General features: G+C 43.8%; 2 protein-coding genes across 5 annotated transcripts in view; one reads left to right on the top strand and one right to left on the bottom strand.

The window, feature by feature from the left end:
* The window catches only part of FAM216A (family with sequence similarity 216 member A), a 25,376-nt gene extending 21,511 nt beyond the window's left edge, over positions 1-3,865 (bottom strand). Inside the window, exon 1 of one of the 4 annotated variants that reach the window (XR_014444981.1) lies at positions 3,499-3,865. The gene's annotated coding sequence lies outside the window, so the exon portion shown is untranslated. Of the gene's footprint in view, positions 1-3,489 lie in introns of all 4 variants that reach the window. The other 3 variants (XM_083151393.1, XM_083151391.1, XM_083151392.1) reach the window with 3 other exon arrangements.
* GPN3 (GPN-loop GTPase 3) lies at positions 3,744-18,188 on the top strand. Its single transcript, XM_083151388.1, has 8 exons — positions 3,744-3,935; positions 4,656-4,764; positions 7,327-7,494; positions 8,221-8,345; positions 10,386-10,501; positions 10,811-10,907; positions 15,300-15,428; positions 16,870-18,188. The coding sequence occupies exons 1-8, from the start codon at positions 3,888-3,890 to the stop codon at positions 16,936-16,938; spliced, it is 861 nt and encodes a 286-aa protein (XP_083007514.1). The 5' UTR covers positions 3,744-3,887; the 3' UTR covers positions 16,939-18,188.

Genomic DNA, 18,188 nt, shown 5'->3' with positions numbered 1-18,188 from the left:
CTGGCGCAGGGGAAATAAGTACTATTTCCCCTGCGCCAGAGGGACCGCCGACACTGACTGTACATCCGCCGCAAGAACCGGCCGCCGGGGGGGAGATACAGCAGCGGCAGCGGCCGCCGGGGGGGGAGATACAGCAGCGGCAGCGCCGTGTCAGGCTGACAGGTACCCCCTCTCCCCTCAGCAGCAGCAGGGACCCCCCTCCTCCCGCAGCACCTGGGCACATCTTGCCCAGCGCTGCACGCTGTGGACCCGCTGCGGGTGCCTGCACCCGCAGCGGGACCATGTACACCGCCATTTACACGGGACCCGTGTAAAAGGTGTAAAAGGGGTATAACAGGACGGGGGCGAGGGGGAGGGGCGGGGGGCAGCGGGGCGTACCGCCGGGCTGAAAGTGGTTAATCTTTCAGCCCGGCAGCGTACACACACGGAGATGATTGCTGAAAAAAATCAGCAATCATCTCTACCGTTTAAAGATGCATTCCCATTGCATCTTAAACGGTAGATTACCGTGCAAAACCCTGCTCTGAAAACGGGTTGAAATACCGTTTAACTTTAAACGGTATTTTAACTCTGGCGCTTTCCCACTGCAGCCTTAAACGGTATTTTGCCCTCAAAAATCTGCAAAATACCGTTTTAAGGCTGCAGTGGGAAAGGGGCATAACTCACCAAGGGAAAATTCCTTATGTTCCTTGAAAGGTGTCTTTATTTGGAGTCCTTCTCCTGAACATCAAATGAAGAAAACCAGGGGATTCCACTCCTCCACGTAACAACAGAATTTATTTAAGACAATCTTCACACAATAAAACAAGTCCACTTTAAAAGGTATGATACCCTGAAAAAGGGCTCATAGCAGCCCGAAACGCACTGGGGTGTTGTTTGTTTGGACGTACTACCTGTTATCCTGTCGATACTCCACTGCCATTCATCGGTACATTTTGGGGGATCCTTGTCCGGAAAAGGGCCCACTTGGATGTCTCCAGGTTTCAGGGTGATCTGTCAACTTTTTATTGTACATTTTAAAGTGGACTTGTTTTATCGTGTGAAGATTGTCTTCAATAAATTCTCAGAGTAATAACAGTGACACTTATGCGTGGACAAAACCCCCCTTTTCCTTTTCCCCATACCATCATTAGAAAGGTTGACATGCACTAGATCGACAATGCAACTGTCAACACAGGAAAAAGTTGACTAAGGTTCTATGTTAACATTGGACGACATGGACCTCCAATTAGTGTAACATGCTTTGGGTCCCTGTTATAATCTCACTCTGGGCCTTATTCTAGTTCACTCTTTCTGACAAAATCCTTCTTAGATGGACAAAACCATGTGCACTGCAGGGAGGCAGATGTAAATTGTGCAGAGAGAATTAGAATTTAGTATTAGTACTTATTTTTTTATATGGGCTTACCTGTAGTGGGACTATGGAGATGGACCCAGACCCACCATGTTTTGATATTTGTATTTCTTTCTTCGCCTCTGTATTTTCTATGCTTTTTTTGTACAGTCACTTATGTTATTACTGCATTGATGTAATATACTTTCATATTTTTTGTAATTTTTTTTGGTACTTGTTTCCTATCTGGGCGCCCAGGTTTTCTACGTACGGCACCGTAATGAAATCGGATCGCATCGCATCGTACACATACACGATATTGAACGATGCGATGCGATCCGATTTCCCATAGGAAACAATGTGAAATGGCTCAATTTAGCCAAATTCTCATAGGAACAATAGTAAATGGGCCAAAAACACTCCTGAACATTGAAATGTCCCCCCAAAAGTAGTTGACGCCACCCCGCCATCAACGTGAACCCGAAGCGTGGCGAGCGCAGCGAGCCCGCGAGGGGCGGCGGTACGCGTCCTCCGACCTTTTCATGCCCTACTATCCACTAGGGCGTGGAGTGAGAATAGAATAGTGTGGCGAGCGCAGCGAGGCGAGCGCAGCGAGGGGACGCGGATACCTTCACAGTTATACGCGTCCCCTCGCGGGCTTCCCAGGTGTCCATGGCGACGCGGACACCTGGGAAGCCCGCGAAGGGACGCGTTTACCTGTGAAGGTATTCGCGTCCGCTCGCCACGCTTCGGGCTCGGTGGCTCGCTGCGCTCGCCACACTATTCTATTCTCACTCCACGCCGACGTGGATAGTAGGGCATGAAAAGGTCGGAGGACGCGTACCGCCGCCCCTCGCGGGCTCGCTGCGCTCGCCACGCTTCGGGTTCACGTTGATGGCGGGGTGGCGTCAACTACTTTTGGGGGGACATTTCAATGTTCAGGGGTGTTTTTGGCCCATTTACTATTGTTCCTATGAGAATTTGGCTAAATTGAGCCATTTAACATTGTTTCCTATGGGAAATCGAATCGGATCGCATCGCATCGTTCAATATCGTGTATGTGTACGATGCGATGCGATCCGATTTCTCTACGGAGAATAGCATGGTGCGCAATTAACTTAGCGGGCGCCCAGATAGGAAACAAGTACCTTTTTTTTTTTTTACTTTGTAGTTTGTACACAAACTATTTGTATTGAATTGTCTCTTTAGGCTTCAATAAAATAAACTTATTAAAGTAAAAAAAAAAATCCTGAAAAACTCATGTCAACCTTTTTCTTGTGTCGGACACTGGCATGTCTACCTTTTCCATGTGTCTACCAAAAGTGGCTGTTGACCAGGATATTGTCGACCCATCAGACACCATATTTCGGGTATGGGTAAAATCCGGAATCGGATAAGACACCGGAATGCCGGACTGGACATCAAACTCTGCTTTCCGGAGCTTGTAGTATCCGGTCCGGGGGTGTCCTGTCCAGGGGTGCTCCATCTGATGAGGCTGCTCTCGCACCTGTCACCTGGGAGAGGAGAGGGGGGAGAATACAGCCTCACCGCATGGTCCGGGGGTGTAATAAAAACTGGAACGTTCCAGACCACACGGGGAGGCTGTAATCTCCCCTTCCCCATGTCCCTGGTGTGAGCAATCACAGGCATCCCCCCGGACAAGACACCCCCCGCATGGGACACCCCTCGGACCAGACACTATAAGCTCCGGAATGCAGAGTTTGATGTCTGGTCCGGCGTTCCGGTGTCTTATCCGGGTCCGGTTTTTACTTAGTCCCCCATATTTCTTGCAGGCAGATACAGTTTATGTCACATTTCACAAATAATTACAGAACAAGAACAGAACACTACTGCATAGCTTAATCCAAATGTTTGGTACTTATGTAATATCTGGGCTCCCGTTTTTCTTATGAGACGGCGTCCGCTCGCCACGCTTCGGGCATGGTGGCTCGCTGCGCTCACCACACTATATAAAATCAACTCCATGCGTAGTTGGATAGTAGGGGTATGAAAAAATGGGGTGCATTTAACATGGGACCCCAGATAATACATAAGTACCAAATGTTTCGTATAACTGCATTGGCTTGCACTATTAGGTAGCTTAGAAAGAAATAAAAATACAATTATATATATATATATATATATATATATAGTACCTGCCTGACCTCACTGCCAGCATCCTGTAGTGTAGCATGAGATATGGGGAGCTTCTTCTTTCGCGGCTGCTGACCGCAGTGTTTACCTGTATGGTCTCATGTGCGTCCCCGTTCAGCTGCTGCCATGAGATGTATCGCCCTGGATACTGCCTCCCAGGGAACTACAGAAGTCTCTGCCGGCGGCACTGCAGCAGGCAGCAGCAATGAGCAGCAGAGCTGTCACGCAAGGCGCATGCGCCCTGAATAATTTCCGCCGCCTTTCGTAGCGCGATTATGCAGTGTGTGTGTCACTGCGGCCTCCGTATCATCCCGGGAGCTGTACGCGCGTGGTAGTGGTTGCTTGGAGGAGCGCGCTCTTGCACTCACAGCACCGGATTGGTGGTGGTAGTGTGTGGAAGATGCCTCGCTATGCGCAGCTCGTCATGGGGCCGGCAGGCAGTGGGAAGGTGAGCGCAGCATCGGGGAACGGGGACCTATAGAACTACAGTCCCCAGCATGCCTTTCCTATTGGATAACCTGAGGGTTCACCGCTCTTTCTATATATAAATCCTAGTATATTCAATTGGCTGTGTATATAGCGTGTTACTGCCTTGTTTTACTGTCACCATCTCAAAATGTATCTAAATATTTCCCTTGAACAGTCCTGGACAAAAAAATTCGTGCAAAAGAGTAAATTTTGACATTTATCTTAAGATTTCAGAAAAATATGAACCCCTTCGGAGGTATGCCCTTGCTGAGCTGCACTGCTAGCGCTGTCTCCCCCAAAAGATTTTGGTGCATGCCACTGACATGTAGGTGTGCACTTTGGTCCTCGTTGACTGCACCCTGCTGCTCCCCACGCCGATCATGGAAGCCCGAGCACCCAATACCTGAGTGCGTCCAAATACCTGAACATGCCCATTCACCCGAATACCCAAGTGTTCAAAAGCGCCCCAAACGCAATCAAATACCCAAACAACCGAGCGTGCACCCAAACTTCAAAATACCTAAGTGATCTAACACACCTGAATCCCTGAGCACCCCAACTCCCCAATACCCATTCGTGCTTGAACGCAGTCGGATGCACCTGACTACATCAGCCGATCGGTCAAAAAAAGTTGAAAAAACGCTATAGTGTGTGGACACCTTTTACTTTTAGAAAGGTAACTTTATTATTTTTGTTTCAGAGCACATACTGTTCTACAATGGTACAGCACTGTGAGGCTCTGAATAGGTCGGTGCAAGTGGTGAACCTGGACCCTGCAGCAGAATATTTTGATTATCCAGTCATGGCCGGTAAGTTGACTTTTATTATATTTCTTTGGGGTAAATAAAAGATGCTGGGGCTCATGTAGAGTGGGATGTAAAGCTGGCCATGCACTTGTGCGATTTTACCACTTTTCGTTCGATTCCATAATGTCGGGACGAGACATCAGATGAAAAGTGGAGAATCGTATGTTTTTTGTCTCTGATCTGATGCGCGGTCCCATTTGTGTCAGAGATGAAAGGTGCTGCACATAAGATCTGTCAGACCGGGCAGCCTCCTGCATCGCTGAATGAGATTGCGTACAATATATTGTATGCAAAAGGACCACATATGATATATTGTATGTGATCTAGTCCCTGGGTGCGTCAAGTGATATCAGCTGTGACTTCTCCCCTCGGAGAAGTCTCAGTAGTGCATGTTAGACATCCCAGCATGTCTTACCATAGTTTTAGCATTCCCTAATATCAAGGCATGATGGGACTTGCGGTTTCACAACAGCTGGAGGGCCATAGTTTGGACTTGCCTGGTGTAAGGGGTCCTTAATTCGCAAGAAGAAAATATAAGATGTTCTTCTTGGCTCTGCATATTAAGCAGAATGTGTAACTGATTTTTTTTTATTTAATGCACCATATTGAATATAATAAGGGTTATTGATACAATAAATTGCTGCAATGATAAATCTTTCAGATGTGTCCACTACTTATCATGTGATAGGTCAGTGATGGCTAACCTTGACACTTCAGCTGTTGTTGAACTACACATCCCAGCATGCCCTGCTACAGTTTTACTATTTGGCCATGAAGAAAACTGATGCAGAGCATGCCGGGATGTGTAGTTCAACAACAACTGGAGTGTCAAGGTTAGCCATCACTGTTGATAGGTCATCGTGCCGGGTGTGCAGCCTATTTGATAACCTATATGCACTTACCAATCGGCCACTCAATATATCTGGACAGAGATCGCAGTTTTGGATGTCACTGTCAGCAGCTCCTGTAGCCACCTAAAAGGCCAGTTGGCGGGTAGCCTGCATGCAAATAATAAATATATCTATAGCTATATCTCTATCCTCATTGGCTGTGTAGCAGGGCCGATCAGATATGTCTGCAAACGACATCGCTCACAGATATGTCGTCTGTGCACACACTCACACAGATGCACTATGCCAGGGATAGCCAACTTCAGTCCTCGAGAGCTACCAACAGTTCATGTTGTCCTGCTCACCTCACAGGTGCACTCATTACTGACTGACACATTTTAAAAGATCCACAGGTGGAGCTAAATACTTCACTTGTGATTCTGGGGTAGATTTATTAAGCTCGGTGAAGTGATAGTCTGGTCTTTATCACAGTTGGGGCTTTATTACAAATAAATTATCACCTTTTGCTTGAAAGTGCTGCAGTGACGTGTTTGTTTCCTGGCATCCAGCGGGAGCTGGGGAACCGTGTGTGTGTGTGTGTGTGTGTGTGTGTGTGTATATATATATATATATATATATATATATATATATATATATATATATATATTTCAGTAAAGGAGAACCTTGACACTCCAGTTGTCGTTGAACTACACATTCCTGCATGCCTTGCAACGGTTTTGCTCTTAAACTGTTGCAGGGCATGCTGGGAAGTGTAATTCAACAACAGCTGGAGTGCCAAGGTTTTCCTTCACTGCTATATATTGTTCATTGGCTGAACGGAATATATATTGCATAATATATGTATTAATTCAATTAGGTGCAAGATTCGACGTGTTACAATGTGTGTGGACCTCAGACCCAGTTTTGGATTACCGCATGTATGTTTACGTCCAATGGGAAAAAGAAAAATGTTGCAGGGTTTTCAGCCCAGTCGTCTCCACTCCATTATTCCACTGGCAAGGGTGCTGCTGGGAGATGTAGTCCTCTCAGCTGCTACCTCCAGGAGAGAATACACTTCTACCTCGTTCTCACTGCTAGGCAAATTCCCGGATCAAGCACGTCGACCTGGTAATTTGCCTATTAAAACTGGTTTTATTGCAGTGTGAATGGTTCAACCCATGTCGAAATTTCCGGGTCTCTAACCCTGCTTTTTACACTGGTTAGAGACCCAGGTATTCGGACACGGGTTGACCCGTTCAGACTGCAAAAAAACCTGTTAAAAGGCAAATTACCGGGTAAAACTGCTTTACCTGTGAATTTGCCTAGCCGTGAGAAAGGGGGTCTCCGGCATAGAAATGCTGCGTAAAACCCGTGTTCTTCACACCTGCAGACTGTGAGTTGTTGGTCGTAAGCTCCACAGATCCTGAGCGGGTCGCATGATTTGCATCGTTCTGGTGTGTACCCAACATAAGTCTATATCTTTTTTTCCCCAAAAATAAAAATCTACTTTTAGGGTATAAGGGAAAAAAAAAAAAGATGACTGATTTCTATAGAAACTACTGTCTTATTTTCAGTCCACTAATTGAATAGCAAAACCCCACAGCTGTCATTAGAACTCTGGTCCGCAGGTTTTTTTTTTTTTTTTTTACATTTTCTGCCGTTTATTGAATTGCCCCCATAGTCTGTATCCAGCATTAGTCAGGGCGGTTGGTAATTTCCTCTTCTCTTGTTTCAGATATCCGGGAGCTGATTGAAGTGAATGATGTGATGGAAGACAGCTCCCTGCGATTTGGACCTAATGGAGGCCTTGTGTATTGCATGGAATACTTTTCCAATAACTTTGACTGGCTGGAGAGCTGCTTGGGTCATACAGAGGATGATTACATACTGTTTGACTGCCCAGGTGAGTATGCATGTTTTGACCATTAGCTTTTCATTACACCAGCATATAAACAAGATGTAAAGCATACTAGCACTGTGATGGACAGTCTCTCAGAAAGTACTATAATAGTGGGTAAACACGGTGAGATATGCACTTTATTTCTATTTGATTTTGCTTATAGAAGCAAAATCGAATAGAAATTTAATGCTTTTATTAGCATTTGATGCCAATGCACGTTGCCGTGTAGTGGAAATCGAATACAAAAAAAGTAATGGCAGGCAAGACTATCTAGAGCAGTGGTTCCCAACCCTGGTCCTCAAGTACCCCCAACAGTGCACATTTTCCAGGTCACCCAGCAGGTGCATAGATTGTTCAGCCACATTTTAAAAGATCCACAGGTGGAGCTAATTATTTCACTGATTCTGTGAGGAGACCTGCAAAACAAGCACTGATTTGATTCCCTATAATGTACAACTCACATAGGGGCAGATGTATTAAGCCTTAACAAGAGATAAATGCAAAATTGATGATGAGAGATAAACAACCAGCCAATCGGCTCCTTACTGACTTTTTTCAAACACAGCCTGTAACATGGCAGTTAGGATGTGATTGGCTGGACGTTTATCTCTCTTTATCAACCTTGCATATATCTCTTGTTAAGGCTTAATACATCTGCCCCAATATAACAAAATAGTATATTTACTATGTAATGGCACTAGTCAAACTGCTTGAATTTACCTACTGTAGGTCAAATTGAACTGTACACTCACCTGCCGGTTATGAAGTACCTGGTGGAGCAGCTTCAGCAGTGGGAGTTCAGAGTCTGTGGGGTCTTCCTGGTGGATTCTCAGTTTATGGTGGAATCTTTCAAGGTGGGTGTTGAACCATAGCAACTAATACATTAAATAAATCATTTATATTCTAAAATTACAGGTAGAGAGTTCAGAACAGCTGCTCTGATTATTGGTCTCATCCCTTTTTATTCAATTCAAAACTTTCACTTGAGCTAGTTTCACCACGGGTCATTTTTTTTTACTGTGTGGACATTGCAGACTTCATTTTAATTCATGAAATGTGCAATGATTGCATCTTTGTGAAACAAAAAGGTCCCTTGGTAGATTGCCATTTGTGGCACCTACCGAATATGGATAACATGTCTGTCTTGTTAGGGTATTGGATAATGAATGAAACATGTAGTTCAATATATAATTTGTCTGTCAAAAATAGCTAGCCTGTGAACAATTGGCCGGTGCTAAGTAAAGTAGGATACATATTGATGTCCAAATTGCATGTAAATGTGAGATCGATCAAGGTACTGCCGAGCGTAGTAGGCGTTTTGAGTGGGCAAATTGAGAGCCCGTATTTGCATAAGTGGAACACGCGGACAAATGAGATGCTCTTCCACCGCAGCGAGCTGTGGCAGATGACTGTTTCGGCGCATACTTGAAGCCGAACTCCTTGGACATGAATCTGCTAGAAATAGCTTGGCGAACTGTTTGTCTGCGCCAAAGTAGTGTGACAATGCTGCTGGTTGCTTTAGTAACAGTATTGAAGGGCCTGTGTTGGGGTCCATTGTGACCAAGGTTGGGGTCATGACATCCTGTCAGTTTTGTCTCGGTTTTGCAAAAATATACACATGCCGTTTTCGTTTTGCATGCTAATATTTGTAGCCTCATAACTTTTTTTTTCTTCTCTATACCTGCAGCTTCGCTCTGCCAAAATTAATGTTGGTTGTCAGTTTTGTGGTGGATCCTTGCTTCTTATTGATCTTCTTTTGTGGCATGACGCTGTTTCACGAGTTCAAAGCGCAGCTGCTTTTGAAATTTTTAGAGCAGATCAATAGTTGTTGCACTAACGAGCTATCACTCATGTCCGTGGCACTTGTAGTTTTGGTGCAATGGCGCGCAAAAGAATGAAAGTGCTGCAAATTGTGCCGAAATTTGTCTGAAACGTGATGATGCACCACCTGAAACGATAAGGCGAACATTATAGAACAATGTCGTTTTAATGTGCGTGCAACCTTGTTCTGTCGATCTGTACATGTGCGCGGTCCAGTGTATGAACTGGGACTGAGTGGCGGGGCAAGGAGCGGTACATGGTTTCCATGCCAAAAAATTGCACCATATAAGATTTTTGTTTTAATCTTTAAAAATCTGGTTTAAAGCTGCACTGCAAGGTAGGGGCATACAACCATATCCCTTTCCTCATTGGAGGCCTGGGGACTGCTTCATGGAGCCCTTCTGTTAGAGCTTTGGAAACCACAGGAGAGGAGAGGTGGGTGTGTGAATAATGGGCAGCCACAGACTGAGAGTTCAGCTTCTGATGGTAAAGTTATCATAAGCACATTAACAGGCTCATCTGAAATAATTGTTAAATATATGTAGGGTACCCCTGATGAAGTATTTTTAAAGACGAAACACGTTGGGACATTTTTTAAGTCCCTGCTTTTACATGTGACTACCCATTGAAGATCAAAATAAAATTGGATATTGGACGAATTCCTTGTTGTATCATTGAATTAGGATCATTTATATATGGACTGTGTTTCTACATTTTAGGTGCCTTTCCACTATTGGGAAACATATGTAGGGATCCGTTTTGGTTTTAGTGAACGGATCTGATGTCCTGTTGATCATGACAACGACTTTCTTTTTTAATCTTATATTCATCCTAAAAATAAAATTTATTTGAAAGGTTCTATGATATTGTATTAATAGAAGATTCAGTGATGAAACCTATGTTTTACCCATTACATACTAGTTAAAAAATGAGGCCTGTAGCTGCCATACACTTTTTAAAATAAAGTCTACCCATAGATCCAATTCATTTGTATGATGTTCAGTAATCTGTATTAATATCGCTGCATGTGTGATTGCCCGCTCTATTCTAATTGGTGTCTGTTTCTTCTTCAGTTTATCTCTGGTGTCATGGCTGCCCTGAGTGCTATGGTTTCTTTGGAAATACCGCAGTGCAACATCATGACCAAGATGGATTTACTTAGCAAGAAAGCTAAAAAAGAAATTGAAAAGTGAGTTGCAAAACAGTATCACTTTATGGGGCATATACACTTAGCTGCGGGTTAAAATGCATGGTCTCTTCTCTTGGGTAAAGTTCCAGGTGCTATTCGGTTAGAGTCCCACAAGTAGAAATCGGTGTCAGCTGCTGCTCGCAGGTTGATTGCTTCTAATTGAATAGCTCTGGGTACTTTAACCACGAAAAGAGACCGCATGACACAACACACGGCTAGCTCGATTGGCCACATTGTGTTGGAACCTGTGTGCATTGTAACATTTAAAACCTTTTTCTTTTCATCCTAATCTGTTTTGGTCCCTGGTAGATTTTTAGACCCGGATATGTATTCTATGATTGAGGATTCAACCAGCAGCCTGAGAAGTAAAAAGTTCAAGAAGTTGACCAAAGTCATTTGTGAGTTGGTGAGTACTTGAAGTATTGTTTTATTTTATGTATTTTTAGAAATATATATATTTAAAAAAAAATTTTTTTTTTACATGTGTGTGTGTGTGTGTGTGTGTGTGTGTGTGTGTACTAGAACAATGATTGCTGTTGTGAGGATACAGGGTTCTGGGATCACTCAAGCAAACAGAACAGTAATGCTTCATGCCAGACTGTTACAATACTGCTAGGTATAATACTATTAATCACCATTACCTGTAAATCCCCAGCCATTTCTAACTGTCCACAAATACAACTGCTGATGGCAGTCTGTGACACATTAACAGGACGCATAATTGTCTACATCTATTGCCCAAATTCTCCAGTCTCAAACTCTTTGATAACTAATGTCACACTTTGAAGTGTTGCTTGGTAGGATTCCACCCAGACTTCTCCATTGCTTACAAAAGAAAGTAGGCACCTGACAGCATCACCAGCCAAAGTTTGATTCTTCCAGCTGGCATAACTTGGTTATCAACATCAGAATAAGAACATCCATATGAGATGTGTCTAACTAAATATGGTCTGCTACACACTTTCCACACAATCGGACTCCCAGGACCTGAGAGAACGTAACCTTTTAGTCCCAAAACAAACCGTCCAATTCCACAACATATGGCAAGATTACTCTGACCAGAACATTACATTTTAGTTCAGTCTTTTTCATCTTTGGGGTTAGATAATATGGTTAACATTCAACTCGTGTCAACATGTGGACATTTTGTCAGTGTTGACACTTATGCTGTGTACACACAGTACAATTTGACATTCGATTTTGACAATATAGTCAAAATCGAATCTGGATTGCATATACATCATATGGAGATAGAACATGTTTTTAAGCTTTCTATTCTGATTCGATGCAGATGCATCACTTCCCTTGCAACAGATTAGAAAGAACAATTTCTTAAATTTATCTATGCTCATTCTGGTGCGTTTATAAGCCCTGCATTTGCTTCCACATGGGTCTCCTTAGCTATGACTAATGGATTGATGCCTTCTCTGAAGGTTTACGATCTGAATAAGTGTTCAGATCTTATGACCCTAGTGGACAATGGGGGTTATTCTAGTGCGTTCGATGTTGCGCGTCTGCACATGTGCAGGCGCATTTCTGCATAGGCACTTTTCTTTTGGTGCACGGGGGGCACCGGGCTGCCCCAGTACTATATGGGAACGCCCAGCGTTACAAGGACGTTCCCACGAGAACGCTGGGCGTGCTCATGGTAATGAGGTGGTGGTGTGGGGGCTGGCAGCTGATGTCAGCTGCCCACCCATATCCGTCCCAGCGTGCACGCATATGGAAGTGATTTGAAAGTCACTTTTATATGCACGTACCTTCCACAACTTTTGATGGTCGCCGACCATCGAAATATGTGGGAGGTTACCCGCGGCATACGAATGGATGTTTATGCTAAACATTCATTTGCAGCCTGTGCAGGTGATCCTGCGCTGCGAGGGGGAGGCGGGTGGGTGTACATTCGATGGGTGGGGGTTGGTGGATTTGCAAGGCTGCGAATTCGCAGCCTTGCGAATCAACCAGAACAACCCCCAATATCCGTGAAACACCTACTTAGCTGAGGCTGCTGTGGACGCTGGCATGATTCACCTAGGTGCTCTGCTGGATACCACATCATAACAGGTTTACTGGTCCCATGACAAGAGAATGTCCATTCTGGATTTAGTTTGGAAGTTCCTTTTGAGACTCTCGCTTCAGTAATCCGCTCTGGACAAAGGTCGACACTTGGTCCGGGATTGGGTCATATTGACAACTGACGCCAGTCTCAGGGGTTGGGATACTGTGATCCAGAACCCTTTCATTTTTAAGGTTGTTGGTCTTCTCAGGAACAAAGCCTTTAAAAAAAAATGTGCTGACGCTCCGAGCACTCTGTTGGACGGGACCCTCCATATAGTGTCGGCCGGTGAAGATCCGGTCCGACTACACCGCGGCGGTGGCTGCTTACATCAACCACCAGGGGGGCACCCGCAGCAGAGTGGCCACTCGAGGTGACGAACATTTTCAGTGGGCAGGGAAACACCTACCAGCTCTCTCAGCTGTGTACATACCAGGTCTGTTGAATTGGGAAGCAGACTTCTTCAGCCAGCAGAGCGTACACTCAGGAGAATGTGCACTCCATCCAGAGGTGTTTTGTCTCTTGGTTCATCACTGGGGATGTCCCCAATCGGTCTGTTTGCATCGCGTCACGACTGAAAGCTTTCGTGCTATGGGGCTCGCCCCAGGCGTTTCTAGTAGATGCCCTGTTGGACTCCAGGAACCTTTCAATGGTGTACATGTTCACCATACAGCTCTCATTCACAGGGTTCTTAGCAAACTGTGCATGGAAGGGGTTCTGGTGATTTTCATTGCTCCCATCTGGCTGAAACTTGCTAGGTATGCCAATCTACTCAGACTGTCTGTTGCTCTGTCGTGGCCGTTTCCACTGAGGCCGTACCTTCTCAATTGAGGTCTTTGTCTTCATCCTGATCTCTTGCAACTAGCTTTGACGTCATACATGTGGTTTTATTCAAACAATTTGAGAAACTGAGCCAACGCTGGTTTACATCTTTTTTTTTCAGTTTATTAATACTAAGAGGACTGATAATCCTCTAAAACACTGGTTCCCAACCCTGGTCCTCAAGTACCCCCAACATTGCACGTTTTCCAGGTCACCCAGCAGGTGCACTCATTATTCAGACACATTTTAAAAGATCCACAGGTGGAGATAATTATGTCACTTGTGATTCTGTGTGGAGACCTGGAAAACGTGCACTGTTGGGGGTACTTGAGGACCAGGGTTGGGAACCACTGCTCTAAAACCAGCAGCAGATAGCAATGCGCTTTATAGTCTTTCTTCTTTTGGTCTATATATAGCTTTAATGTCCTGGCTGTTGAATGGTCAGTTCTAAAGACTCTGAGATTTTTGGACTCAGTCATACATACTATGGTTTCAGCGATAAAACCTTCCACCCTGCAGATATACCATCATGTGTGACACACATTTTAATTGGCCTTCTACAGTTAGGTTTGGTGGCCAGCCTTTGACTGGCCTCATTAACAGTTCAGGTTTCGGCCCTCTCTGTGTTCTTCCAAATATGAATGACCGGTCTTCCACAGGTCACAATTTTTTTGCAAGAGGTTCTGCACCTGCAGCCCCCCTTTGTTACACCAGTTCATTCTTGGTACTTGACGTTGGTTCTCAATGTGTCTAAGGCTGCATTTGAGCTTTTATATGACATTGCTCTCTGTTGACCGACCTGGAAAAGTGTTTTTCTATGAGCTAATGCTTCTGCACGACACATCTCTAATTTTGGGAGCATTGTTACCTAAAGTTCCTTATTTGTTTTTTTTTTTCATCCAGACCATGCTGTTCTGAGCACTCGTCTAGACTACCTTCCTACAGTGTCTCAGTGTTTCATGTCAACCAGGAGATAGTGGTGCCATCCTTTCGGAGGTTGCTTCTAGGGAAAGTGATGCTTTTGCCGCCTTGAATACCTATGTGGACCGCACAACACATTTCCTAAAACTGACTCTTTGTTCGTCCTTTATGACGAACATAAGAGAGGTTGGCCGGTTTCAATGCAAACAATTGCTGCTGGATTAAGACACTATCCGCCAGACCTATTTACTATCTGGGAAGCCGCTTTCTCTCCACTCATCAAGGCTCACTCTATCAGATCTAGTAGACCTTCATGGGCTCCCTGTCGAGGAGCCTCTGCAGAGCAGCTGGTTTGTGCAGCTACATGGTCCTCTGCAAATACTTTCATAAAATTCTACAATTGACACCTTCACCTCGGCTGATGCGGCTTATGGGCGTTGTGTTGTCAGTACAGCTCGAGAGCGTTCCCTCCCATAACGGAACTGCTTGGGGACACCCCACTGTCCCGAGTCTTACACCATTGGCTGACAGAATAAAATTTTGTCTTACCTGTGAAATCTGTTTTTCTGAAGCCATGGTGGAACACTTGGTGCCCGCCCTACGCCTCTCTCGGCTGAGAGTTGAGATGATTCTTTTGCCATTGGCGATGATGGTCAGATTCTGTGTGTATGGGTTCTTGCTTCTTTTTCCTCTCTTGGCTTGTTAAGTAAATAACTGAGGCAGGCTGGGTATGGGGAGGAGGGGCCTCTCCCCTGCACACAAGAAGTTAACTCCTTGCTGCCCGGTCTTAGACCAGAAGATACCCCAGTGTTCCACCATGGCTTCAGAAAAACTAATTTTACCGGTAACATAAAAATCCAGTTTTAGCAATAACCACTCTTGATCAAGACTAAAAATCTCTCATGTAGTTTATACATAATTAGTATACAATAACTCCTTTTTTTTTTTTTTTTTTTTTTATCAGTTCCTCATTTTTTCATGTTTCTTTGGCTGTTTTAGATTGATGATTACAGCATGGTCCGGTTCTTGCCTTTTGACCGCTCCGATGAAGAATGTATAAACATTGTACTCCAACATATAGATTTTTCCATCCAGTATGGGGAAGATCTAGAATTCAAAGAACCAAAGGTGAGCTAACTGGCTTTAAAAATACAAAACCTAAAATGTACATGACTCTCTGAGTAAACTTTACATTACCCAATAATACTACTGCAGCCAGATAGTTGAAAATAAATATACTCATAGGTAGACTTACAATACAGTCTCTTTAAAGAGGGTCACTTGTTAGGTACTGTGCTGGCTGACTTCAAGCCTTCATTTCATATGGTTTTAATCTTTCTTTTTTAATCATGAGTTTCCTGATTCAAAAGGTTAGTGTGATGAACCTACTCTTAGGATAAAGGGGGTTATTCTGGTTGGTTTGCAAAAGCAAAGTCCTTATTTAATGAACAAAACCATGTGCACTGCAGGTGGGACAGATGTAACTTGTGCAGAGAGAGTTACGTTTGGGCTATTTCACATCGCGAATTCCCCGCACGGCCATGAAGCCGTGCCGCACTGAGAAGTTTACAATGGAGAGGATGGCCACAGCCCAGCAGCCTTCCTTTCCACTGGTGGGATTCGGCTGCAACCGGGCGGCCGGGCCGTGGCCATCTTGTGTGAATGGACACAATCGTGTCCATTATTAACTACTGTGTGTGGCACGGCATTTGGCAGTGCAGGGTTTCGTCGCCCGGCAGGAGCCGGAGCGTGTGAAGTAGCCCTTTGGGTGAGTTATTTTTGTTTCTGTGCAGAGTAAATACTGGCTGCTTTCTTCTTACACTGAAATTTAGATTTCAGTTTGAACACACCCCACCCAAAAGTAACTCTCTCTGCACATGTTACATCAGCCCACCTGCAATACAAACCAACCAGAATAACCCCCATAATGTAGCGTTTAACACCAGTTACAGACTATTACACCATGCTACATTGATAATGATTCATGGTGTACGCACGCACCCATAGGCTAATCTTATAAGGTTTTTAACCACTTCACATTTGTTTTTGTTTTTTTAAATACCACTATTTCTATATTCTGAAACTTAAAGAAGCCAGCACAGATCATTGTTTGTCTTCTCCACAATGATTTCAATAGAAATCGCCACCAAATAGAACATGCCACAGTGGGTTGTCATATAGAATAAAATCTGGCAGGTTCAGTATAGACACTTAAAACATTGCTTAGTAAATACTCCCAGTCAGACCTTGAATGTGCCATAATTCTGTTGCTTCTGACACTGTAAGAAATGGGTTGCTTTTTCCCCCCCTTTTTAACCCACTTTTGGCGTTGGTGCCTATGGTGGCAAAGCCTTTCTGTGAGACTATGTAAACCCCCAATGCATGTTGTAATCTACCTTTTTAATAAACATAATTTCCTGCTTCTAATGTAATACATGTTTTTATGTACAGCGAATCAGATGTTATGTCATGCATTTGCCCCCTTGTCTGCTGAATACCACTGCAGATTTACACAAAGTTTACCAACATATTAAAAATACAAAGCAATAAATAAATGTGTTTGTTCCAGGAAAATGAAGAGGATGTATCCCAGGATAATTTTGATGAATTCTTCCAGGACCGAGCAGACGAGCAGTGATAGTGATACCCACTCTGGTGTTTGGAAGAATATTCTATACAGAGGATTTACATTTTATGCTGACTGTACAAATCTTTACTATGTCAGGGTGAATATTTATTATATGGATTACCTTCGTCCTGCACCTGCTGCATTGAGAATGCATTGCCATATGGGTGAAGGTGAATGAGGGGCCTGTATATGGTCCTGTCGTTTGGCAGTTGGAGTCCATCTCAGCCTCCACTATATGTTTCCTGAATGAGCTGATACTGTATGTACAGAACATTCTATGCTGTACCGCAGCTGAAGAGAACTAGATATAAGAAAAAAAAAGTTCATCAAGGTTTAAGGTTTCATTTTTTCATTTAAAAACTTTGGCTTCTCTCCTTGTCAGATTTATTATATTGTGCACAACTACACTGTGACATAGCACATATGGGAACTGAGATGCTAAGTCTTCTAAGGTATAAGCACATGTAATGTAATAATTCTACATAAAAAGGGAAAATAAAAACCAGAATTGAAAAACACTATAATAGATATGTTCAGGTGCATTGTGTAATCATTAGGGATACATATTCAAGATATTTTCTTTTTTTACTTGGCTAATTCAGTATGTTAAATAACCCTCCCCCTTCCCAATATTGTGTAATAACCAGTAAACATAAGAGGTGTGTAATGTGGTGTACACACGGGGAGATGTGCTGATTGATCCCTGAGAACACACAGCACTGCATAGCAATATGCCACCGAGCCATCTGTCAAGGCCAGTGTTCTCCGGTGAGATCACTGGCCCTCACACCAGTGATTATAGATTTATCCAGAATGCTGGATATTACTCGACGCGGCGATAGCGACGGGAATCGCTGCACATCACTATGCCCCTACACATGAGCAATGTAGAGGCATTATCTAAGCAATCTAGTGAGATCACTTAGAAAATACACCTAAATCGTGTGTGTGTAGGCCACATTAGCGCTTCAATGTTGGACAAATATATTGAAACTTCAGGCGCTAGTTTGGGAAATACTACTGTGTAATATCATTGGTCCCTCTATGTACACTCATATTTGCCTAATCTATTGAAATGTATTTCTGGGTGCTGTCTCAGGAGAACAGGCATCCTTCATTGAGTCTTATAGTTGAAGTAGGAGGAGATTTGCCTTAATGTGATGATTCACAATTTTGTAGTCACCATCCAATGATCCTGTGTTGCAGAAACGAAGGCTGAAATGCATTTAATATTGTAATAAAATTATTTTTTTATACTA

Source organism: Crinia signifera, chromosome 1, assembly GCF_055691185.1.
Source record: "Crinia signifera chromosome 1, ASM5569118v1, whole genome shotgun sequence".
Taxonomy (NCBI): Eukaryota; Metazoa; Chordata; class Amphibia; order Anura; family Myobatrachidae; genus Crinia; species Crinia signifera.
The sequence above is the reverse complement of the archived record's forward strand: the minus strand, read 5'-3'. Positions and strand labels throughout refer to the sequence as shown.